Raw genomic sequence first — 26090 nt, 5'->3', positions numbered from 1 at the left:
AGCAAGTAGCAATGCTATCCTTTTGATAGAGGACAGCTGATGCTGTCTGTCATATTTCAGAATGATACTTTTGTACATTTTTCACAGCACTGTCCCATTATTTACTCTTCATAAGAGCCCCCTTGCAAAATAGAAATGCCTGGTGATTCTTGTACGTGTCTTCTAATCTTCATTGGACAAGACAGCCTGGGAGAGGCCCAGCACTGGTCCCTGGACATCAGTCCAATTTGCTCTGGCAAAGTCAAGTCTTGGATGTGTTACTCTGGGAACTCCCTTGCTATGACTTTAAGAACAAAACAAAAAACAGTGAATCCCCATAGCTCAGTTACTCAAACAGCATATTGAATTTACTAAGCTTTGCTGCCCCTTAATCTGAAAGCTACCTGGTTGTTTAGGGAAAGTCTAAAAGCAACTACGTGGGGATTGCTGATAATCAGAAACCTCTGCTAGACTATGTCATACCCTAAACCAAGACCTCTGTGTTGAACTTTGTCTTTCCTTCTGGTCAGACTTCCACTATTACCTATTAGGAGTCTAGTCGATTCCATTCAGATGCCCCATTCAGAAAAATGTTAAATAAATTTCAGAAAAAAACTGTTTTGATTAAACCACTTCAAGACTCTCTCTTGGCCTTCCTCTCTTTTTTCAAAAGCCCCTTTTCTTGCATTTCTATCTTCTTTAAAATCCAAAAACAGGGGCGCCTGGGTGGCTCAGTGGGTTGGGCCGCTGCCTTCGGCTCGGGTCGTGGTCTCGGGGTCCTGGGATCGAGCCCCGCATCGGGCTCTCTGCTCGGCGGGAAGCCTGCTTCCTCCTGTCTCTCTGCCTGCCTCTCTGCCTGCTTGTGATCTCTCTCTGTCAAATAAATAAATAAAATCTAAAAAAATAAAAAAATAAAAAAAAATTATAAAATCCAAAAACAACAAAGCAAGAAACTCTGTCTGACATTTCAAACCAGTTTATATTTGCATAATAAGTATAAATATTATTCCTCTATTAATCAAGTTTTGCCTAAATACATATGAAACTGTAAGCATATTTGTAGATCAAGTAGGTCAGAATATTTGACACAGTGAAAACAAAATAATCATAAATTGGCAATGTGTGTAAAAATGATTTTAAACAGAAAAGCACTGTACACATGCAAAATATTTTCTGCATTTATCATCATTACCTAAGAATAGCTGTTGAGAATTGATGACATTTAATATAAGATGTTACATGAAAACAATAAAAATTTTGGGTCTTCTTAAAATCTAAAGGAAACATCAAACAGGATTTGCATCTTGGAGACTGTTAGCTAAATTATCCCAAAATAAAGTTGTTTTTCAGGAGATGGTTTTTCTCCCACTCTCTCTCCACCTCAATTTGCATCGCTTTTAAAAATATTTGGAGCTGATGCAGGCAGTTTCTTTGAGTTGTCTTCATCACCAGCTGTACGGAGTGCATTCGTCATTACTCAAGTGCTGAGGCAAGGGAGGGCTCTTGGTACACACAGCTGAGCCCAGAGGCTGAAGACTATGGCCTTTTCTCTGTTGTGAAGGGGAAAAGGATATTCTACATCTGAATGTGGCTATCCTGGTAAACCAGAAGTCCTCTTATGTCAAGAGTAATCACTAGGAAGGGGGCTGCTTTTTTAGAAGTATTGTCTGCTAATACCTGAAGGTACCAGAAAAAAAAAATGTGGATGAAAATAGCTAGCTGTGTTTCTTTGTAATATTTTTAGGAATTACTGATTTTTTTTAAGTAGGCTCCTTGCCCAATGTGGGGTTTGAACCCATGACCCTGAGATCAAGCCTCACATGCTCTGGCTCTGTGGACTGAGCCAGCCAGGTGCCCCTGAGTTACTGATTTTGTAATATGTTTCATTTCTGAGTCAAGGGGCTCAATTTTGTTTACTATCATATGAATGAAATGCGCATCTGTCTATCTCTGGGGTGATTTCTTTTCCAGCTTAAAGGGTGAATCAAATATGCTTTGTGAATTCTGGGAAGGTTACATTTAAGATTTTTTTGCGATTTATTAAAATAGCAGCTGCCCTATTTCTTAGAAATGCTGAAGATATTGTTTGGCTCCTCTATGGATGACAGCAATAGTTGGATTTCTTTGTAAGTCAATTTAAATTATTAATAAGAGAATGAAATATGCATGTATTATGTTTGTATAATCTCTAATGCAATTTTAAATGTAAAATGTTGCAGGATTCTACACATTCCTTTGAGTCAAATTTCACAGACGTTGACTATAAATTCCCCAACAGGAACTTGGGAACTTTAGTCATCCTTGCCTCATTTTTTGAACTGGGGCAGAGTTTTATTGAGCAGCTGGTCCTTCTAGCAGTGTTAAGACTCAGTCCTTCCATTTATTTGTTTCACTTATGCAACACATTTTTATTAAGCACCTACATAGTCTAAATAAATATTCTACCACACAGTTGAAGGAGCTCCCAATTGAGTGGAAGCACCAGATGCAGCAGATCATTGTAAAGCTCATGCCCAGTCCCCTGAAGAGTGTATGTGCAAGTGGGAGAGTAGGAAGGGTTCCACCCAACCCACCAAGAAAGGTGGGGGCCTGTGGGTTCTCCTGGAAGTGGAGATGCTCAGAGTGAGGAGTTCAGTGAAGGGGAAGGGCAGGGATTATGGGGAGCAGGGAAACGGCAAAGAATGTTGTTGCAGACAGAAGACATCATAGGAACAAAGTCAAAGGCAATATGGCCATTGGATCACTACAGGGGGCTTCCCGCTACAGGGGCTGTATACCTGGGACTCAGGACAGAATACCTGGGTGTGAATCCTCACTCTGCTCTTTGCTAATTCTGTGGCCTTTGGCAAGGCAATTAGCCTTTCTGTGCCTCTGGATTTTTTAGGTCTGCTGTGGGGATAATAATAATATCTACTTCACAGTTTTGTTTTGCAGATCAACATTACTATATGTGAAACACTTAGAATGGTGCCCTGGCATGTACTAAGAATGATATAACTGCCAGCTCCTTTGATCATACAGTAAATGACAAAGAGTGTAAAGTAATCAGGCTGGAAGATTGGGTCTTAGTCAAATCTTGGAGGTTTTGTCTGCCATGGTGACGAGCTTGGGCTGCATGTTATGAGTACAGGCAGACCTTGTATTATTGTGTTTCAGAGATACTGCAGTTTTTGGTTTGGTTTTTTTTTTTTTTTTTTGGCTTTTTAAAATTTTTTATTGTTTTCACAAACTGGAAGTTTGTGGCAGCTCTGAGTAGAGCAGGGCTGTTGGAGTCATTTTCCCAACAGCATTTTCTGATTTTGTGTCTCTGTATCACATTTTGGTAATTTTTTGCAATATTGCAAACTCTTTCATTATTATTGTTACATTTGTTATGGTGATCTGTGCTCAGTGATCTTTGATGTTACTACTATAATTGCCTTGGGGTGCCATACACCACACCTACATGAGATGGTGAACTTAAGGATGGATGCCTGTTGTGCGTGTTCTGATGGCTCTACCAGTAATGCTTTCCCCTATCTCTCTCCCTCTCCTCGGCTCTCTCTGTTCTCTGAGACACACAATATTGAAATCAGGCCAGTTGATAACCTTACAATGGCCTCTAAATGTTCAATGAAATGAGGAGTCCCATATCTCTCACTTTAAATAAAAAACTAGAAAGGATTAAGCTTAGTGAGGAAGGCATGTCAAAAGCCAAGATAGACTGAAAGTGAGGCCTCTCCCACCAGTTAGCCAAGTTGTGAATGCTAGGAAAAAGTTCTTTTTTTTTTTTTTTTTTTAAGATTTCTTTTATTTTTTTTTGACAGAAAGATAGAGAGAGAGCACAAGTAGGCAGAGCAGCAGGCAGAGGGAGAAGGAGAAGCAGGCTCTCTGTGGAGCGAGGAGCCCAAGGTGAGGCTTGATCCCAGGACCCTGAGCCACCCAGGCACCCCTGCTATGAAGAAGTTCTTAAAGGAAATTGGAAGTGCTACTCCAATGAACACACAAATGATAAGAAAGTGAAACAGCCTTATTTTTGATATGGAGAAATTGTCAGTGGTCTGGGTAGAAGATCAAACCAGCCACAACATTCCCTTAAGCCAGAGCCTAATTCAGAGCCAGGCCCTAACTATCTTTACTTCTGTGAAGGCTCAGAGAGGTGACAAAGCTGCAGGAGAAAAGTGGGAAGCTAACAGGGGTGGGTTCGTGAGGTTTGAGAAAAGAAGTCACCTTCAGAACATACAAGTGCAAGGTGAAGCAAAGTGCTGATGTAGAAGCTTCAGCAAGTCATGCAGAAGGTATGACTCAGATCATTCATGAAGGTGGCAACAATAAACAATAAATTTTCAAGTAGATGAAACAGCCTTCTATTGGAAGAAGATGTTTTCTAGGGCTTTCCTAGCTAGAGAGAAGTTAACGCTTGGCCTCAAAATTTCAAGGACAGGTTGACAGTCTTGTTAGAGGTTAATACAGCTGGTGACTTGAAGTTGAAGCAATGATCACTGATTATTCTGAAAATTCTAGAGCCCTTAAGAATTATGCTAAATCCATTCTGCCTCTTTTCTATAAATGGAACAACAAAGCCTGGATGACAGCACATCTGTTTACAGCATGGTTTGCTGAATATCTTAAATCCACTGTTGAGATCTACTGTTCAGACAAAAAAAAAAAAAAAAGATTTCTTTCAAAATCTGACTGCTCACTGACAATGCACCTGGTTACCCAGGAGCTCTAATGGAGCTAGACAACGAGATTACTGTTGTTCTCACGCCTGCTAACACAACATCCATTCTGCAGTCTGTGGATCATGGAGTGATTTCTACTCCTTAAGCCTAATTATATAAGAAATACATATCATAAGGCTGCAGCTGCCATGGTGATGTCTCTGATGGATCTGGGGGCAAGGTTAATCAAAAATCTTCTGGAAAAGATTCACGATTCTAGCCACCACTGAGAACATTCGTGACTCATGGGAAGAGGTCACAATGTCAACATGAACAGGAGTCTGGAAGAAGTTGATCCCAGCCCTCATGGGTAACCTGGTAGGCTCAGTGGAGGCAGGAACAGCAGATGTAGTGGAAACAGCCTGAACATGTGACTGGACGGCTGCGATCTCCTGATGGATCATTCACGGCTAAGGGGCTGCTTCTTACTGATGAGCAAAGAGTGGTCTCCTGAGCTGGACTCTATCTACTCCTGGTGAAGATGCTGTGAAGATTGTTGAAATGACAACGGAGGATTTAGAATATGACATAGACTTAGTCGATAAAGCAGAGGCAGGGTTTGAGAGGACGGACTCCAATTGTGAAAGAAGTTCTGCTGTGGGTAAAACACTATCAAACAGCATCACACGCTACAGAGAATCATTCATGAAAGGAAGAGTCAATCAATGCAGCAAACATCATTGTTGTTGAATTCTAAGAAATTGTCACAGTCACCCCAGTCTCCAGCAGCCACCACCCTGGTCAGTCAGCAGTCATGAACATCGAGGCAAGACCCTCCACCAGCAAAAAAAGATTACAACTCTCTAAAAGTTCATATGGTGGTTAGCACTTTTTTAGCAATAAAGTATTTTTTTCTTTTTCTGATTTTGTTATGCTTTTAACTTTAATTCTAGTGTAGTTAACATACAGTGTTATATTAGTTTTGGGTGTTCAACATAGTGATTCAACAGTTCTATACGAGCAATACTTTTTTTTTAACTTTTTAATATGAGTTTATTTATTTATTTATTTATTGCTGACATATAATGTATTATTTGTTTCAGGGGTACAGGTCTGTGATTTATCAGTCAAGCAATACTTTTTAAATTCCGATTTATACATTGTTTTTAGACATAATGCTATATTACACACTTAATAGACTACAATGTAAATATAACTTTTATACTTACTTTATCGTGATATTTACTTTATTGTTGTGGTCTGGAACCGATCTGCACGATCTCTGAGCTATGCCTATAGTAGGGATTCAAGAAAAGATGTTAAGCAGCGAAATGACATGATGGAATCTGTGTTTTTGCGACCTCAGTCTGATTTTGTGGAAGACAGCACTGGGGGGAGTGAAATGCATACAGACCAATCGATAGGTTGCCGCATTAATGGAGGCCTGAATTAAGGTAATGAGAGTAGGGATGGACAGGAAAAGTGATTAAATAAATATTTAAAAGGTTAAATCTGCAGAACTTTATTGATTAGGCATGAGGTAATCTCTGAAGAGGGACCAGTTAGGCTCCAGTTACAAAGACATAAAAAAATCAATTGAAATTTTTAAGTAAGGCTAATGAGAAAATAATATTGTTGTTGACAGATGAGTATCTCTGAGGAAACACACTGCTTCATTTGTTGCAACCTAAAGACAATATTAGTAAGATTACTATGACCTCACTAGGAAACATATTTTTTCTTAACGTTTTCAAATATGTCTTCATTGGTAATCCCTTTCAGATTTTCACAAATCATAGGTATTCTGATAATAAATCAAAGATTCTGTATCCACGCATAATTACAAATATGTGTCTGACACTCTTCCTGAGGACTTGTTGATATAAAGCCCACAGTTTGCTTCATTGACCTTACTGCTTTGTGACACCTCACCTCGCAGTCTCTCTCTCACTATTGGCTTACAAGCGCAGATCCCTGTGTGCACCTGTCTATTGCACTCCAAAAATCTTCTCAGACAATTATCTCCCATTTAGCTCATGTCAGATAATTCTACACTGTTTCCATGAACAGATGTGCATGTGGACCCATTTTTTAAATGCCTATTTGGAGTACCACAACAATCGCTTCTTGGTCTTTTGGCTAAGATCAAGTGTGGAGTTCCACAACATAGTGAGTCACTTTGAAAAATCCGCATCTTTTTTTGTTGTTGTTGCTTGTTTGAAGAAGAAAATCTCGTGTTCTGGGTACCTGCCTGGCTCAGTCGGTAGGTAGAGCGCGTGACTCTTGATCTTAGGGTTGTAAATTTGAGCCCCACATTGGGTACAGAGGTTATTTAAAAATAAGATCATTTTAAAAAGAAAAGAAAAGAAAGTCTCATGGATCTTTTTATTTCATTTAATTCCGCAGTTCCATGATCAAGCACAGCCGCGGCGGGGTGCGGTGCCATTCATTTTTTTTTTTCTTTTTTTTAAAAAAATTATTTATTTGACATAGAAAGGGAAAAAAAAACAAGCCAGGGTTTTGGAGGAAGATGAGGAAGAGGGAGAGGTGGATTCCCACTGAGTGGGTAGCCCAACGCCAGGCTTGATCCCAGGACCCTGAGATATGACTGGAGCGGAAGTCAGAAACCTAACCCACCAGCCACCCAGACACCCAATGCTGGTCATTTTAACTGGTCAGTTAATGCCAGTGCCATTTTGGCTGTTAAGTGTGTGGGTCTTTTTGGGGTTTGTTTGTTTTTGTTTCCTAATATTTATTTATTTATTTATTTATTTATTTGGGAGAGATTGAGCACAAGTGGGAGGGTCACAGGGAGAAGGAGAGAGAGTGTCAAGCAGACTCTGTGCTGACCGCAAGCCTGATGCAGCCCAAGGTGTCATGACCCTGAGATCCTGACCTGAGCTGAAACCAAGAGCTGGACACTTAACTGACTGTGCCACCCAGGCGCCCCTTAAATATATATTTTTTAAGATTTTATTTATTTATTTGACAGAGAGAGATCACAAATAGCCGGAGAGGCAGGCAGAGAGAGAGAGGGGGAAGCAGGCTCCCTGCAGAGCAGGTAGCCCAACATGGGGATCGATCCCAGGACCCCGAGACCATGACCTGAGCTGAAGGCAAAGGCCCAACCCACTGAGCCACCCAGGCGCCCCTCCTTTAAATATTTTTAATATCACACTTGCTTGTACTCTTTCAGGATCTTCTCCACAGAAGCATATGTAAGTACAGATTCCCTGATAGCTGTGAGCATTATTTAAGGAAGGCTCAAAAATTGATTTCTTAAGTACATATATAAGTATATTAGTTTTAGTATCTGCTATTTTGTAGTGTCTGTAAGTAATGGTCCTCTGTTACACCCCACTGGAGCTGGTAAAAAAAATAACAATAAATTTTTATAAAGAACTTCAGTGATCCCTTCTGAAACATGTCCCTTCCTCTGTCTCACAGATGGCCTTTATAACCTTTCTCAAAATAGACAGTTTCTTAGAGTTGTCCACGTAGAAAAGCTGTAATGTTACTCTCTGGATTTGCTACTGTGGTATTTTTAGTGTTTCTTATTTCCTGCAGGTATTCTTGGCGTCACCAACTAAGGGAATTTAAAAGTGAATATCGAGTTGTAGCGCTTGATCTGAGAGGCTATGGAGAAACAGATGCTCCCATTCATCGAGAAAATTACAAATTGGACTGTCTAATTACAGATATAAAGGATATTTTAGACTCTTTAGGTAGGTCAGCTTTAAAAAACTAGTATAGTCCCTTTTAAGGGACTAACATTCAAAAAATTGTGAATTGGTAACCTCATTTCTTGGGAGGAGGCATTTCCATTTACCTGAGCTGTTGTCTGGATCCTGTCACCATGGTTTTGGGTATACAGCTGAGAATACTTATAGATGATATTGAAAGTAATACATCCGGAATGACAATTCAGTCCACCAGCCAAGAATGACTTTGAAAATTTGTTTTTAAAAGTATTTCTAATGTATGCAATCAATTATTTTCAGAACTAGTTATTGGAAATTTGATTCTTGTACTCAGAAAATTTATTTCTTCAGAATGCACATCTAAATAATCATTTAAAAATGTTATAACAGGGGCACCTGGGTGGCTCAGTGGGTTGAGCCGCTGCCCTCGGCTCAGGTCATCATCTCAGGGTCCTGGGATCGAGTCCCGCATCGGGCTCTCTGCTCAGCGGGGAGCCTGCTTCCCTCTCTCTCTGCCTGCCTCTCCGTCTACTTGTGATCTCTCTCTGTCAAATAAATAAATAAAATCTTTTAAAAAAAATTAAAAAAAATAAAAATGTTATAACATGAAGAAGCACTTGCGCAATCTTTCTTCTTTTTTTTTTTTTTTAAGATTTTTGTTTATTTATTTGAGAGAGAGAGAGCACAAGCAGGAGGAGGTGCAGAGGGAGAGAGAAGAGCAGACTCCCCACTGAGCAGGGACCCCCCCCCCCCACAATGTGGGGCTCAAGCTCAGGACCCTGATATCATGACCTGAGCCAAAGGCATATGAACTGATTGAGCCACCCGTGTGTCCTGCGCTATCTTTCTTATGTTGATCAGCTAGTGCCACAACGTGCCAAACATGGCCATAGGCATTTATTCACATGCTCGTGGGTGTGAAGGTCAAGTGTAGGCTGGACCACTGGGTCTTTGCCTCAGGTTACAGGTCCTGCTGGGACTGACTTCTCCCTCTGAGTTGGGCTGCAACACAAGTAGCTTTTCCTCTTCTCCTGGAAATGACAGAAATGGCAAGAGGGTGAGCCCAGATGTGGAACCTTATTTCAATTTTCTGCTTGCAGCACATTGGTCAAAGCAAGTCATAAGGCTGAGTCCAAAGTCAAGTCATTCTCCCACCCTATGACCAAAGCAAATCACATGGTTAAGTCTAGCATAAAAGGGATAGCAACATATACTGCTTTTATGGCAGCAGGGAGAGAGGAGAAGTAAATATTTTTTAACAACAATCGAATCCACTACATCTTTTTTGACTAAAACCCAGCTGCTACCATGGTATGTTAATGGAACTAATATTGTAAGAAACCCATGAAATCAAATTAAAGGCCTTTTCTACAATAATCTAAAGAGAACAAAGATCAGGCCAATATACTAAGAGGAGAAAAAAATGGATGAGGTCTGGGGGTATCAAAGCAGTGTTGTCATTTAGTCTGATTACAATAAAATAGACTCAAAGACATTGATTTCCATCAGCCATATTTCATTTTTCTTCTGTGGTAATTCAGTCAGACTTGGCCTAAATTTGTCTTCATGCAATTTTCTAGGCAAATCAATAATATAGTCTTGCTTATGACCTAATTATGTGTAATTTTTACCATGGTTTTCCAAACTTGGGTTCGTGGAACAAGAGCTGAGCTAGCTATTTCAGATTTAAAAAATATATATATAGATAGATTCCCAGGACAGATTCTGAATCTGTAGGTCTAGAATGGAGGCGGGACATCTAAATTTCCTAAGAAGCTACTTAGGTGATTCGGACATACAGGTTTTGGAAACACCACTCAGTATCTTCATGAAGTGCATAATTAGAGTCGGATTATGATGGGAAGATTAGTTTCAAAAGTGTACCCATTTCATGTGTTGTAATGATGCATCCACCTTCAATGACATCAACATTTTTTTTCTCCTTTACAGGATATAGCAAATGTGTTCTTATTGGTCATGACTGGGGGGGGATGATTGCTTGGCTAATTGCCATCTGTTATCCTGAAATGGTGATGAAACTTATTGTTATTAACTTCCCTCACCCAAATGTATTTACAGGTGAGTATAAATTTTAATTAAAACATTTTTGCTCATGTGATAATTCACTGTTGTCACTGACACTTTGGATTAAAAACAGTAGTTTTTTTAAGTTAAATGACTAAAATATGATATTAGCATATGACAATGTCAGATACCTTGGCTTTAAATATTTTACAAGAGTGACAAATTGTAGCTTCATATTTGCTTGCATAATTTTATTTTTTTAGAGACTATTTTAATGCTCACTTGGATAAGGATAAACGGAAAAAATGCAGTAACATTACTTTGACAGTAATGAATCTTGACAATCTAGAAATAAATTCTCCTCTTCCCTGACTGCTTGGGCTATCAGGAATGACAGCATTCTTTAAAGCCATAGTTCTCAAGTTTTGAGTTTCAGGACTCTTTGTACTCTTAAAAATTATTAAGGACCCATTGAGCTTTTGTTTATATAGGACATATATAAAAATATTTACTGTATTAAAAATTAAAAAGGAGAAAATTTAAAATTATATATTAATTCATTAAAAATAGTAAATTCAGGATCTGTTAACATGATTAACATTTTAATGAAAACTAGCTACATCTTCCCAAACAAAATGTTAGTGAGAAGAATGTCACTGTTTTACATTTTTGCAAACCTGTTTAATTTTTGGCTTAATAGAAGACAGCTGGATTCTCAGATCTGCTTCTGCATTCAGTCTGTTACAATATGTTGTTTGAATTGAAGTGTATGAAGAAATCTGGCCTCACACAGATTTGTAATTGGAAAAGGGAGGAGTATTTTAATAGTCTTTTCAGATAACTGTGGATTTTCTTCTTTAATACTACACCAAACTCGAAAACTGGTGGTTTCTTAAAGGTTAGTAACAATGTAGAATCTGATGTCATATTAATGAACTTTTTGTACTCTGTTACTTTAAATCCATTAATCTCTCTAGCACTTTGAATGGATTTTTTACCCATGTGTAATTTTGCATCATCATGCATTGGAAGATATTGGTTTGTAGAGATATATAGATCTTCCCTAAGCCGGCACATTTTATTATGTTATATCAAAGAATCACATTCACTAATATTGCCCCAGTTCCATCAAAAAGTTGTTGAGTATTGCAATACTGTCATGTTCGCAGTCGTAAATGCACATCTCCAAAATTCTAATTTTTATTTGAAAGCTTGAATTTTGTTGTTGGCAACAAATACCGTTGATTGCTTCCCCCCAAGTGACAGGCTCACTTTGTTCATTTTCAAGAGACTATCTGTCAAATACTCAAGTCTGACTGATGATAATTTGTTAGCCATCCTTTCAAGTAAAAAACGGTATTCCGTAAGAAATGCGGCTAATTCATCTAATCAACTCAAAGGATTGTAGGCATGCTATTCCTTGAGACAACCATTGTTCTTGGGTGATCAACAGAACTGCTTTATGTGTACATTCTGATTCATCTCAACGTTCAAAGGCCATGTACACAAGGGTTGAAACGTAATAAAATTAATAATTTTTGCTATTTTATCTAGGACATTCCTAAGTGAAACTGGCACTTAATTTTATGTGTTTATGTATTTGTTTGCTGCAAGTATGTGGTGGCAAAGAAGACAATGACTGCTACTGCTAGGACTGTTTAGTAACACTACTTTGCTTTGTGCTCAGGCAGCAATGGCTTTATCTACTATGGTTTTTGTACCATAAGCATGAATGTCAACCAAAGGAGAAAAGCTAAAAATGTCTTAGTATTGTAATGAAATAGTTTTGACTGTCCAGATTGCTTAAAGGGGTCTTAGGGATCCCCAGAGGTCCACACGGGCTATACTCTGAGAACCTCTGCTATAAAGGGAACTCTTAAAATCCTCAGAGTGTTTAGAGACCAGTGAGCTGTGGCTAGGCACATTTTTATTTGGTTTTGCCAAAAACTATCATCTTATCCTCTTTAACTACCCTTGTCAAGTTTTCTGAATTTCAGGTACTGCTATGACTCACAGCAGCCCTCTAGGGAACAAAAAAATTTATGTTGGAAACATGACTACATAAAAGGGAGAAAGGAAACATGACTACATAAATATTGTATATTATAAGTGTAAACGTTGGATTTTATTTTATTTTTTAAAAAGTTTTTATTTATTTATTTGAAAGAGAACAAGAGAGGACAAATGTGGCAGAGGGAGAAGCCGGCTTTCTGCTGAGCAGGGAGCCCAATACAATGAATGGCTTAATCTCAGGACTCTGGGCTCATGACCTGAGCTGAAGGCAGTGCTTAACCAACTGAGCCACCCAGGCACCCCAAGAGTTGAGTTTTAGATATAGATCCAATTGTCCCATTTCTGTTGAGGTAACAGCATGGATGCTTAGGATTCAAATATCGAACTGAAATTCCCTATATTTTTCTCAGTTGCATTAAGTAGCAAAAGTGGTGCTACATGCTTATTCCATTGATTGGGATCCTTGAGTAAAGGTTATTTTTGTGATGTTGCTAAAAGGACAAATTGTAATTGGTCATTTCAGCAAGAAGATTCTTGAAATATTTCTGGAATTGTTTTATTCAGACTAGGTTCAACCTTAGTCAGCTTAATATAAGGTCTTCAAGTAATATGCCTGTATTTAACCCTTAATTATATTGCTATCTCTTAATGCAGGGCTGAATAAATTTTGTTCGATGATGACTTTACAAAAAGTATAGCATAACTTATCTCCACTTATCTGAGAATTATAGTTCTAAAAATTCCAACTATGTGAACACTAACCATGTTAGTTACAAAATTAGAAATAAAAAAAGATGACCTCTATAGCAAAAATTATATATACACAGTGCACAAGAAAAAAATAAGTATGCATACTTAATATGTGTGATTACACTACTCACCAGTTCAAAGCTTCAGTGTCTTTCCAAAGCCCTTAAAAGTCCATCTCCTCTGGCCCTCCCAGACTGGGTTTCTGTTTTGCTCTCTGACTCATCTCATACCACCTCTCCCTCCTCATTCACTACACACCAGCCACACTGACGTTCTTTCTTCTTCCTAAATGTGCCAAGCCCAGGACCTACTTTCTGTTCTTGGATTTTCTCCCTAGATCTTTGCATAGCCAACTCCCTCTTACCATTCAGGACTTAGTCTACGTATCACAAACCCAGAGAAGCCTATTCTGATCACCTCTACTAAATAATAGTCCTCCACAACACCCAATCATCACTCTCAATCAGATTACCTTGTTTTAATTTTCTTTATGATATTATTGCTATCTAAAATCATCTTTTAAAGTATCAATACTTATTGTATAAGCTCTTTATTAATGGGAACCTCTTCTGTCTTGTTGACTGCTAAATCCCCTCACACACAGTAGATATTCAAATATTCCCTGAGTGAATGAATTTTCTAGCATAAACTTATAGGAAACACTTTAGTTTCTGTTGAGGCCCAATGAATAAGGTATTCAAATCCTCCTGTAAAGAAAGTCTTTATTTTTTTTAAAGAATTTTAATTAATTAATTTATTTATTTGACAGAGAGAGAGAGCACAAGTAGGCAGAGAGGCAGGCAGAGAGAGGAGGAAGCAGGCTCCCTGTTGAGCAGCGAACCTGATGCAGGGCTTGATCCCAGGACCCTGAGATCATGACCTGAGCCAAAGGCAGAGGCTTAACCCACTGAGCCACCCAGGTGCCCCAAGAAAGTCTTTTAAGCAACAGAAAATTACCTCCCCATATATCCCTAGGAAAAGTGTGAGGTCACTGATAATAACCTTGGAGAAAAAGCAGTGTCGTTTGGGTTTCCCGTTCCTTTCTGAGTCAAGACTTCATAAAATGAAGTTTTCTTTTTATTTAAAGGGCTATAAACTTTCTAAACACTTGAAATATCCATAATAAAATATAAGAACATAGAAATTGTTCCAAAGATGGTGTAGCCGCTCTGGAAAATAGTATGGAGTTTACTCAAAAAGATGAAAATAGATTTACCCTACCTGGGTATTTACCCTGAAATTACAAATGTAGTGATCAAAAGGGGCACATGCACCCCAATGTTTATAGCAGCAATGTCCACAATAGCCAAACTATGGAAAGAGCCCAGATGTCCATTAACAGATGAATGGATAAAGAAGATGTGGTATATATATATACAATGGAATACTATGCAGCCATCAAAACCCCTGAAATCTTGCCATTTGCAATGACATGGATGGAACTAGAGGATATTATACTAAGTGAAATAAGTCAATCAGAAAAAGACAATTATCATATGATCTCATTGATAGGAGGAATTTGGGAAAAAAGAGGCTCATAGGGGAAGGGAGGGGGAAAATGAAAAAAGGTGAAAGCAGAGAGGGATACAAACTGTAAGAGACTCTTAACCTCAGGAAACAAACTGAGGGTTCCTGGAGTGGAGGGAGTGGGAGGGATGGGATGGCTGGGTGATAGACATTGGGGAGAATGTGTGCTATGGTGAGTGTTGTGAATTGTGTAAGACTGATGAATCACAGACCTGTACCCTTGAAACAAATAATACATTATATGTTAATTTTTTTAAAAAAGAAATTTTTCCAAAGAGAATACACAACGGCTTACTTGTGGATTCTGTTTTCATCTCAAAGGTGAAATTGCCTTAAAACAAAGTTCTTTCAACAGTAAGTAATTAATACACCTTGAATAAGGTCTAACATAGCATTTTAATTTCAGAATATATTTTACGACACCCTGTCCAGCTGTTCAAATCCAGCCATTATTACTTCTTCCAAATACCATGGTTCCCAGAATTTATGTTCTCAATAAATGATTTTAAGGTAAGTCAAATCTGGTGATGGATGTTAACTAGAATTATTGTGGTGATCATTTTGCAATGCATATAAATATACATTGTATATTTATTATGTATATATATTTGTGGTATACCTGAAACTAATATAATGTTATAGGTCAATTATACCATTAGAATAAAACTGAAAAACTGGAGCCCAAGAAGATGACAAAATTAGGAAGTTAAAACAAAATAAAAATATACAGAGGCACTAAAAAAAAGAAAAAAAGAAAGAAGTGGCCCTTTTTATGTTGTCTGATTTGTTTAAAATATGCATTTATTGATTATTGTGATATGCTGTCCACTGTTAGGCATTTCCTCCTATGTAAGAAAAAAATAAGTCAAACAAATAATGTATTTATATTAATAAAAAACATTTTAAAATCTATCCTTCAGAAAGAAAAATAGGCAAATGCTAATATTTAATACATGCTTCTAAGACCTAATCTATAGGCTTATTTTTACAGTCTCTGTATATTTGAATGCCCGGATATTGTTCAATTTTTTGTAAGAGCCTGTGCCCCTACAGGCGTATCTCTTTTCAGTGAACATTCCATGGGGAGACAAGGGAATATGAATGCCAGGTGAGAGAGTTTGACATAACAGAAGTGGAGGCCTTTGGGTGTAAACAAAACCCTGAAACAAAGTAAGCGTGCAGGAGTTGTGTACCATATACATGGACAACCAGGAGTCATGTGTTGTTCCTATTTCTTGAAAGTCTATCGACTGCTTCTTGTATATCTAACGTGGTGTTAGGTATTTAAGGCAGCTTTAAAAAAGACAATATTATTTTACTTGGAAATACTTCTGCATATATCTCTGACAGAAAAGGACTTTTTTTAAAAGCATAACTCTAATACCATTATCAAACCTAACAAAATGAATAATTACTTCCTGCTACACTTAATATTCAAATTTTAATTCCATTGACTCTCCATTCAAATTTCCTTAACACTTTACTTGTTTGAATCAGGAACCAAACAAGGTCTACACATTGTATTTGATTTTTATAGTTTTTTCAATTTACAACTGTTCCTTCTTCCTTTTTTTTAACCCCCCCCTTTTTTTTTTTTTTGAGGAAATTTGGTCATTTGTCCTGAAGAATGACTCACATTTTGGATTTGGCTAACTACTTCATCATGATGTTATTTAACTTGTTCTGCTAATCGTTGTTTCTCCTACTTCATGGATGCTACTAACCTAGAGACGTGGTCAGATTGATTTTTAATTTGATGAGAATACTTGTAGGTGGTGCTATGTATTTCCGAATGTATTATATCAGGGAAGCACATAAGGTCTAGTTCTCTTAGCTTTTGTAACACTAACACTGACTAGGGGGCTCACGAGTTGTCAGGCTATCTAAATTGCCTAACATTTCACCAAATAATTTTAGCATACCCTGCTCATCACTGCCTAGGTCCGTTATTTCATTAGGATTTGCAAAATGGTGATTTCCTAATTCTATCATTTTTATCTGCTTATATTAACTGGAATTCTTCCTTTTATTAACTGGAATTGTCCACATCTACTATTTGGTTATTTTGAAATACAGTTCACACAAGAATGGCAGGATAAATGCTTCATTCTTTACCTTTATAAACAAGTTCCAGAGTAATGACTTGGTGCCCTAGAACTCTCCAATGATAACCAATGAAGTTTTCTTTTTTCCATACTATTATGAGCTCCTGAGTTTTGAAAATATATTTGGCATGTATCAATCAATTATAGTTGTTCTTTCTGATGCTCAGATTGTCTCATATTAGGCCAGTGGAAACTCCTTCTGGTTGGCTCCTGTGTCCTTTTGACATAAATCTTCAGTCAGTAATAGCTTGCTTTCTTAATGTCCTGGGTTCCTTTTTTATTTGCTGCTGCAGATCTGGAATCAGACATTCATTGAAGGAACTTGGGCTCCTATTGGTAGGAAATTTTACTTGGAAACCACAGTCCTGGTGTCAAGGTGATCATTGTTACTGGGTTTTTATTGCTTCTAGATATTTCCATTGGATAGACTTTGTACATACGTATTTTTAGAGTGAAAAAAACCACAAGTTCTTATTCGTATTTCCAAAGCAAAATTAAGACTACAAAGTTTTGCTTAACTTTTATATTTTATAAAAACCATTTATGCGGTTCTAGTCATAATTCTACTACAAGGTGCAGAGAGGTCTCGCTTAGGTCTCTGTTTCCTGTTTCTCTGTCTGTCCTGTTTCCTGCCTCTCCATAGGGAAACTGTTTGGTTAGTTTTTGTTTTTTTTTTTTATGGTTTCTTTTTTAGAAAATATAGGCATATGTGTATGTATTTTTCTACTCCTTCTTACACAAAAGATAACATACTATAAACACAATTTTCCACACACCCCCCCTTAAAACTATGTCCTGGGGATCAGCTACTCCATAGTACGTAATCATGTCTATCTTCTCTTGGAGTATTCAGAACATATACCATCATGTGGCTATACCGTAGTTTATTCAACCAGTCTCCCACTGATGGAAATTTTGTTTCCAGTCTTTTGCTATTACAAATAATGTTTCAATTAATCACCTCCCACATAAATCATTTCATAGTTTTGCAGGTGTGTTTTGGGGTTGAGGGATCTGCATTTTTTTTTTTTTTTTTTTTTTAAGGACTGATTTATTTATTTTGGAGAGAGAGAAGCAGGGGCAGAGACGAGGGAGAAAAATCCTTAGCAGATTCCCCACTGAGCATGGAGCCAGACATGGGGCTCATCCCAGGAACCTGAGATCAGGGTCCCTGAGACCCTGAGCTGAAATCAAGAGATTGATACTTTGTGGTCTGAGCCACCCAGGTGCCCTGAGGGATTTGCATTTTAAATAAAAATCCCAATGATTCTGATGCAGGTGATTTGATCTTTGAGAAATGCGGGTAGAGAGCAGTGTTTTAAAATTTGTGGGTGGGGGCCCACTCGTGAGTCAAGAAATCAGTTTAGTGGCTTGCAATTTGAACTTTTAAAAATAAAGAAGAACAGAAGTGAATTGAAAATATCACTACACACTATAATAAGAGTAAGGGATATTTCTTTTAACTTTTGTTTCAGAAATCTAAGTGTAGGAGTATAGACTGGATCATGTTATAAAATGTGTTTGTTACTCTGGATTGTGGTCAAAAAAAGTTCAAACAGTTGTGGGGGGAGAATAGATTGGTTATCAGTAAACAGATAACTACTGTTAGAATATTATGGAAGATTTAGAGTGGTGATACTACCTGAGCTTAGCCTTGTAGAAAGTGAATAGGCACCAAGAAAGACAGGTTGCTTTTCCTAAGGGTGAAGTGTACATGGGGGATTCAAAGGGAAGAATATCAAAAGTCAGGCCAGGAAAGCAAAAATGTGTCTAATGTGTTGGTAAACAATGAGGTCTTCTACTTGGCTAGAGCAGAAAGGGGGAGTTGTCACTCACACTGACCATTCTCTTTCAAAAGCCAAAGGTTTAGTTTATGATGAGGTAACTAAAAAGTTTTAATTATTTTCTTTTCACTTAAATTAGGCTTTGAAACATCTGTTCACCAGTCACAGCACTGGCATTGGAAGAAAAGGATGCCGATTAACGACAGAAGATCTTGAAGCTTATATTTATGTCTTCTCCCAGCCTGGAGCATTAAGTGGCCCAATTAACCATTACCGAAATATCTTCAGGTCAGTATAATTTCTTTTTAGCTAAACAAAATATTCATTCCCTGAAGAGCCAATATTTTATTTTTTTCCAAGTTTTATTTAAATTTCAGCTAATTAACATACCGTGCAATATTAGTTTCAGGTGTAGGATTTAGTGATTCAACACTTAACATGCAACACCCAGTGCTCATCTCAAGTGTCCTCCTTAATACCCAATCCCTGTTTAACCCACCCCCTACCCACCTCCCCTCCAGTGATCTTCAGATTGTTCTCTATACTTAAGGGTCTGTTTCTTGGTTTGCCTTTCCTCCCCCCACTGGCGTTCATTTGTTTTGTTTCTTAAATTCCACATATGAGTGAAATCATATAGTTTTTGTCTTTCTCTGACTGACTTCACTTAGCATAATACTCTCTAGCTCCACCCGTGTCATTGCAAATGGCAAGATTTCATTATTTTTTATGGTTGAGTAATAGTCCGGTGTGTGTGTGTGTGCATATATATGTATATATATGTATATGTGTATGTATACCACATCTTCTTTATCCATTCATGAGTCAATGGACATTTGGGCTTTTTCCATAATTTGGAAACTGACAACAGGAAAAAAACAGGTATTGGCAAGGAAGCAGAGAAAGGGAACCCGCTTGCACGTTGGTGGGAATGCAAACTGGTGCAGCCACTCTGGAAAACAGTATGGAGATTCCTCAGAAAGTTAAAAATAGAGCTACCTTATGATCCAGCAATTAAATAAACTAGGTATTTACCCAAAGGATATAAAAATGTGAATTCAGAGGCATACATGTACCCCTGTGTTTATAGCAACATTCTCAACAATAGCCAATATTTTTTTATTTTTATTTTTTTAAGATTTTATTTATTTATTTGTCACAGAGACAGAGAGAGAGAGAGAGTGCGAGAGCGAGCACAGGCAGACAGAGTGGCAGGCAGAGACAGAGAGAGAAGCAGGCTCTCTGCTGAACAAGGAGCCCGATGTGGGACTCGATCCCAGGATGCTGGGATCATGACCTGAGCTGAAGGCAGTGGCTTAACCAACTGAGCCACCCAGGCGTCCCAAGCCAGTATTTTTTTTTTTTAAGATTTTATTTATTTATTTGTCAGAGAGAGAGAGAGGGAGAGAGCAAGCACAGGCAGACAGAATGGCAGGCAGAGGCAGAGGGAGAAGCAGGCTCCCTGATGAGCAAGGAGCCCGATGTGGGACTCGATCCCAGGACTCTGGGATCATGACCTGAGCCGAAGGCAGCTGCTTAACCAACTGAGCCACCCAGGCGTCCCGCCAATATTTTATTTTTAAGATTACATTCACTGTTTATCCAGACACTCAAATAAAGTGTTCTGATTTTGTAAGTTGCATATTTCTTAAGGAAACTTTAAACATGGAAAAGCAAAGAGAGTAGTATAATGGATTCCCCCATGTAGTTGTCACTTATTTTATCTGTAACTCTATCCACTTCTTCTTTACCTTTGGATTATAATGAATAGATGTGTATTTGTAATCTTATTTTTAATGATCATTATTCATTCAAGAAATATTTATTTTATTAAGCACTTTCTACATTCTGGTCTATGCCAGCACTCAAGATAAAGTAAGAAGCAAAACTAGACAACAGTTCTGATCTCACTAGCCAAGGGAGAAAAACAGACATCAAGCATGTAACCACAGCAATGAATATATTGTTATAAATAAACAAAGACATTGAAAGAAATGGATGAGAATTGAACAAATAATGTTTGAATAGAGAAATGAAGAATGAGTTGCATAATGACTAGATAAAGTTGGGGATGGAGGGACTGACATTCCAGAAAAAGGAAATAGCATGTACCAAAGCTGCGTGGGAAGACAGAGAATTGTGGTTTTAAGTAATACAATGAGGGCTAATGTGGCTAGCACAGAGAAGACATTGAAATGAAAATGGGTCCAAGAATTAGCAGTGGCTGGTCATGCAGAGCTGCACAGACAATATTAAGTACTTAAGAGCTATGAATGTGAAACTAGTAAATGAGTGTTTCAAGCAGTAAAGAGAAACAATCCAATCTCTATTTGGATAAATTCTTTCAATGTAAGGAAAGTCTAGTGGTCCAGGTTAAAGAGCATAGTAGTAGCCTGAAGTAGTCTGAAGGCAGTGGATATGGGGAGAATCAGTAGATTTAAGAGATATTTAAGAGGAAAAGTGACAGGGGTTGGTGATGGGTTAGTTTTGGGTGGGCAGGATGAGAAAAAGAGGGATGTCAAGGATGGCTCCTGAATTCCTGGCTTGTACAGCTGTATGGATAGTCATGCCATTCACTGAGATAGAAAACACTAGAAGAGAACTGGTTTTGAGGGGAAGGTCATAAACTTTATTGATCTTAAACTAGTGGAGATCGAGATGGTACCTTAAATATTCAAATAGGTAGATAGATATGAGGGTTTGGAATTCAAAGGTTGAGAATCTGTGCTGAAGATATGTAAAATCTTGGTGTCACTGGCAGAGACAAATGATGCTTTTGTTCAGAAGATATTGTCTAGGGAGAAAGTATAGAATGAAAAGACAAGATACGGAGATTTGTCTGTTTGGGTTTGGGCTCTAGATGGGAGAAAAATATTTCCCTTAAGAATTTGCAACCCGGGCGCCTGGGTGGCTCAGTGGGTTAAGCCGCTGCCTTCGGCTCAGGTCATGATCTCAGGGTCCTGGGATCGAGGCCCGCATCGGGCTCTCTGCTCAGCAGGGAGCCTGCTTCCCTCTCTCTCTCTCTCTCTCTGCCTGCCTCTCTGTCTACTTGTGATCTCTCTCTGTCAAATAAATAAATAAAATCTTTAAAAAAAAAAAAAAAGAATTTGCAACCCACAGCATGCCTTAAAAAGGGTTTAGGACCTTGAATTTATGCTACCTCTGTAACACTAAAATTATCAGGGAAAACATTATATTTCAGTATCATCCTAGGCTGGTAACAATTCCTAGCAAGCCTGGCAGAAACAAAGGCAGAATTTCTCTGGAGGATACATTTCAACTAAGACTTACAATATTCCCACAGATAAAATTCTGTGAAGATGAGTTCATAATCCAAATTATGAAAAATACTAATCTACCATGAACGAGTCAGAAAACAATTGCAGCAGAACCCTTACACATTTCAAATACTGGAACTATCAGATTATAAAGTATGTTTAAATCATTAAATATATGAAAGAATAAAAAATAAGAGAAAGAATAAGAAAATATCAAGACTGCTGGAAAGAGCAGAAAGGAACAAAAGAAATTTTTGAAAAGAAAAACATGGTTATTGAAATCTAAAATTCCATAAAGGAGTTAAATAGCAGATCAGACAAACTAAAGAGAATTATGAATTGGAAGATAGCTCTGAAAAAATCACCTAGGATCTAGCTTAGATAAAGAAGTGAAAATATAAAAGATAGGTTATATTTGACATAGAGGATGAAATTAGAAATTATATAGATAGATGATAGCATTAGATATACATATTCATGCTAAGAATTTTTTCTAGTAAAATAAAATAGAAATAGAGGTATCATTTTCTTTTTTAAAGATTTTATTTATTTAATAGAGAGAGATATGGAGAGAGAGGGAACACAAGCAGGGGGAGTGAGAGAGGGAAAGGAAGGCTTCCCACCAAGCAGGGAGCCTGATGGGGGCCTCGATTCCAGGACCCTGGGATCATGACCTGAGCTGAAGGCAGACACTTAAGGACTGAGCCCCCCAGGCGCTCTAGTGTATTATTTTCAAACCAGTAGAGGGTGACAAGAAAGCTATCAATTCAAAAGAAGGCAGGAAAAGAGAAAAAGGAAGCAAAGTAAATAGAAACCACAAAATGAGATGTCAAAAACAATTTAAATATGTCAGTAAGCATAATAAATATGAATGTATTATACTTGCCAGTTAAAAAACTAAATATCAGGTTGGATTGAGTCACAATTAAAGCATAAGGACACAAAAGGGTTGAAAGTAGGAAGATGGGAAAAAGTTACAGTGGGTATGTTTTCTTTATTTATTTAAAGATTTTATTTTTAGGTAATCTCTAAACCCAACATGGGGCTTGAACTACAATCCCAAGATCAAAAGTTGCGTGCTCCACCGACTAAGCCAGCCAGGTGCCTCTCTAGTGGGTCTTATTTTAAATAAAACAAAATCTCTCAAACTCTTTGAATAGAGAATCCAAGGGGAGTCATGAGATTATATGAATGGGGGGAGAAGAGGCAAACCCAAACCTTCTTTTTTGACTAACAACAACAAAATTTATAAATATAAATGTAAAAATCTTCAGCAAAACAGAGATGTTAATTTAAAGCATATTTGTGGGTACCATTTTATCAAACAAGTCAATGATTAGAAAGGCAGACTGACACTGCAGACACTACAGGTTTTATCTCGTAGGATATAGCAGCACTGTCAAGTCCATGTTTTGTCATTTGTTTGTTTTTTAGAAATAACATTTGTAAAGAGAGTTCTAAGAGAAAATAGAATGACATATTTTCATACAAGTCTAAATTTTTAATAGGAGAAAAAAAATAATAGTTTTTAAATGTTCTTGATTTATCCCTTCATCAAAGTTACCTTTGTGATACAAAGCAAGTAGCTACAAGGAAAGAGAGAAAATATTCTCATCTTTCTGAGGCTCTTTTACTAACAATTGTTCATTAGGAGGCCCTGCGTTCCCAAGAGTAAGCTCTAGAATCCTACTAATTAGCATGGAGAGAGAAAGAGTGAAAAAAAGCAGGCCTGTGAAGGTCAAAACTTAAAATTTTATATAAAGGTGAAAGACAGTTTGAAACTAGATTGCTATAGGTTACATCTAGCTGAGTCAAGGTCACATCAGACCTTCTGAAAGCTCAACTGACCTCTTCTGATGGTTCTTTACATTGGGTAATTGAGACCAAGTACATAATTAAAAATGGTTATGCAATATATAATGACTACAAACAAAGTATGGTATATTATACTCAGGTAGGGAAATCATTCTCATTTACCACCCTAAGTTTCCTCAGGACCATAACCTCATTTAAGGACTCTCAAACATTGGAGCCAAGGAACTAGAATGAGCTAGGAATTGGATTAACTAGTAGGATCTAACCTGCAAAAAGATAAACAAGTGTAAACCTATAACAAAACACCAAATAATAAAGCAAAAACTGAAACTTACAAGGAAAAATGACAAATCCACAATTACTACTTGAGATTTAAATAACCTCTCTCAAAAGTTGACCAATCAAGCAGGAAAAAAATTAACAAAGATAAGGAAGATTTGAACAACATCTTTGATCTGATGGACAATTCTAGAATCCTGCATCCAATAATCAGAAAATACACAGTATTTTTAGGTACATAGAAATGTTTACAAAGATTGATTACATACTAGACTACAGAGCAAATCCTAACCAATACTAAAGAAAGGATCAATATCATATAGATTGTTTTCTCTGAATATAATGCAGTTAGAAATGAACAATAATGACAAACTTTTGGAAAACTCCTTATATTCAGAAATTTAAACAACTTTTATATTACTCATGGCTATGATCCAGTAATTGCACTACTAGGTATTTACTCAAAGAAATAAAAAATACTGATTCAAAGGGATACAAGCATTTTTATAGTAACATTATCAGCAATAGCCAAATTATGGAAACAGCCCCAGTGTCTGTCGACTAATGAATGGATAAAGATGTGGTATACATATACCATGGAATATTACTCAGCCATAAAAAGGAATGAAATTTTGCCATACCTAACAATATGGATGAAACTAGAGAGTATAATGCTAGGTAAGAAAAATAAGTCAGTCAGAGAAAGACAAACACCATATGAATCCACTCATTTGTGGAATTTAAGAAACAAAACAAATGAGCAAGGGGGAAAAAAAAAGAGAGAGAGACAAAACAAGAAACAGAGTCTTAACTATAGAGAACAAACTGATGGTTACCAGATTGGAGGAGGGTGGAGAGCTTGGTTAAATAGGTGATGGGGATTAAGGAGTGCATTTGTGATGAGCACCAGGTGTTGTATGGAAGTGTTGAATCACTATATTGTACACCTGAATCTAGTATTAAACTTTATGTTAACTACCTGGAATTTAAATAGAAACTTTTAAAAAATTATTCATGGATGCCTGGGTGGCTCAGTTGGTTAAGCATCCAGCTCTTGATTTCAGCTCAGGGTCATGAGTTCAAGCTCCATGTTGGGCTCAATGCTGGGCATGGAGTCTACACAAAAAAATGTTTTTAAAAAAATTACTCATGAATTTTATTTTTTTATTTTTATTTTTTTTTAAAGATTTTATTTATTTATTTGACAGAGAGAAACCACAAGTAAGCAGAGAGGCAGGCAGAGAGAGAGGAGGAAGCAGGCTCCCTGCTGAGCAGAGAGCCCAATGTGGGGCTCGAACCCAGGACCTGGGATCATGACCTGAGCCGAAGGCAGTGGCTTAACCCACTGAGCCACCCAGGCCCCCCTACTCATGAATTTTAAAAAATAATAATGGAAATTAGTAAACACCAACAAAAAATAATAAAATCAAAACAAAAGCAAATAAAATCAAAGACAAAGATGCAATAGAGAGAATAAAAAAAATCAAAAGCCGATTATTTGAAGATCATTAATACAGACAAAATTTTGCCAAGATTGGTTTAAAAAATGAATAAACAATATTGAGCAGAAAATAGATATAAGTATAAACTTATATATTTATAACTTATATAAGTTTTATATATATATATGTTATAAGTTACAAGTTTATACTTATATACTTATATAACATAACAGAGACTAAAATATAAAATTTAGATTAACAAATTGGAGAACTTTGAAAAAATGGGCAGCTTTTAAGAAAAATGTAGCGGCTGTGGCGCCTGGGTGGCTCAGTTTGTTAAGCATCGGCATTTGGCTCAGGTCATGATCAGGGTCCTGGGATCAAACCTGCGTGGGTTCCCTGCTCAGTGGGGAGTCTGCTTCTCCTTCTCCCTCTGCCTGCCTCTCCCACTGCTTGTGTTCTCTCTCTCTGTCAAACGAATAAATAAAATCTTAAAAAAACAAAAAAGAAAAATACAGCAACCAAATTGACACATGAAGAATTAGAAAACCTGAATAGACATAATGGTTAATGAACTTGAATTACTAATTTAAAGCACTTCCACAAGAACACAATACACATCCACACAAACAGGCATAGGTGGTTTATAGATAAATTCTGATGCAGAAATTCCACTTTTTTTTTTTTAAGATTTTATGTATTTAACTGAGAGGGCAAGGGAGCATGAGCAGGGGAAGGGGCAGAGGGAGAGG

At 37.4% G+C, this 26090-nt stretch overlaps 1 protein-coding gene across 2 annotated transcripts in view; it reads left to right on the top strand.

Moving 5' to 3' along the window:
- EPHX4 (epoxide hydrolase 4) overlaps nt 1–26090 on the top strand; it is a 43018-nt gene that overhangs the window by 5335 nt on the left and 11593 nt on the right. For both annotated transcript variants that reach the window (XM_047726618.1, XM_047726619.1), the window contains exons 3-6: nt 8190–8347; nt 10274–10402; nt 15045–15148; nt 18667–18815. In XM_047726618.1, coding sequence (XP_047582574.1) covers nt 8190–8347; nt 10274–10402; nt 15045–15148; nt 18667–18815 — 540 coding nt within the window. The remainder of the gene's footprint in view (nt 1–8189; nt 8348–10273; nt 10403–15044; nt 15149–18666; nt 18816–26090) is intronic.

This window comes from Lutra lutra, chromosome 4 (genome assembly GCF_902655055.1).
Source record: "Lutra lutra chromosome 4, mLutLut1.2, whole genome shotgun sequence".
In the NCBI taxonomy this organism is placed as follows: domain Eukaryota; kingdom Metazoa; phylum Chordata; class Mammalia; order Carnivora; family Mustelidae; genus Lutra; species Lutra lutra.
The sequence above is the reverse complement of the archived record's forward strand: the minus strand, read 5'-3'. Positions and strand labels throughout refer to the sequence as shown.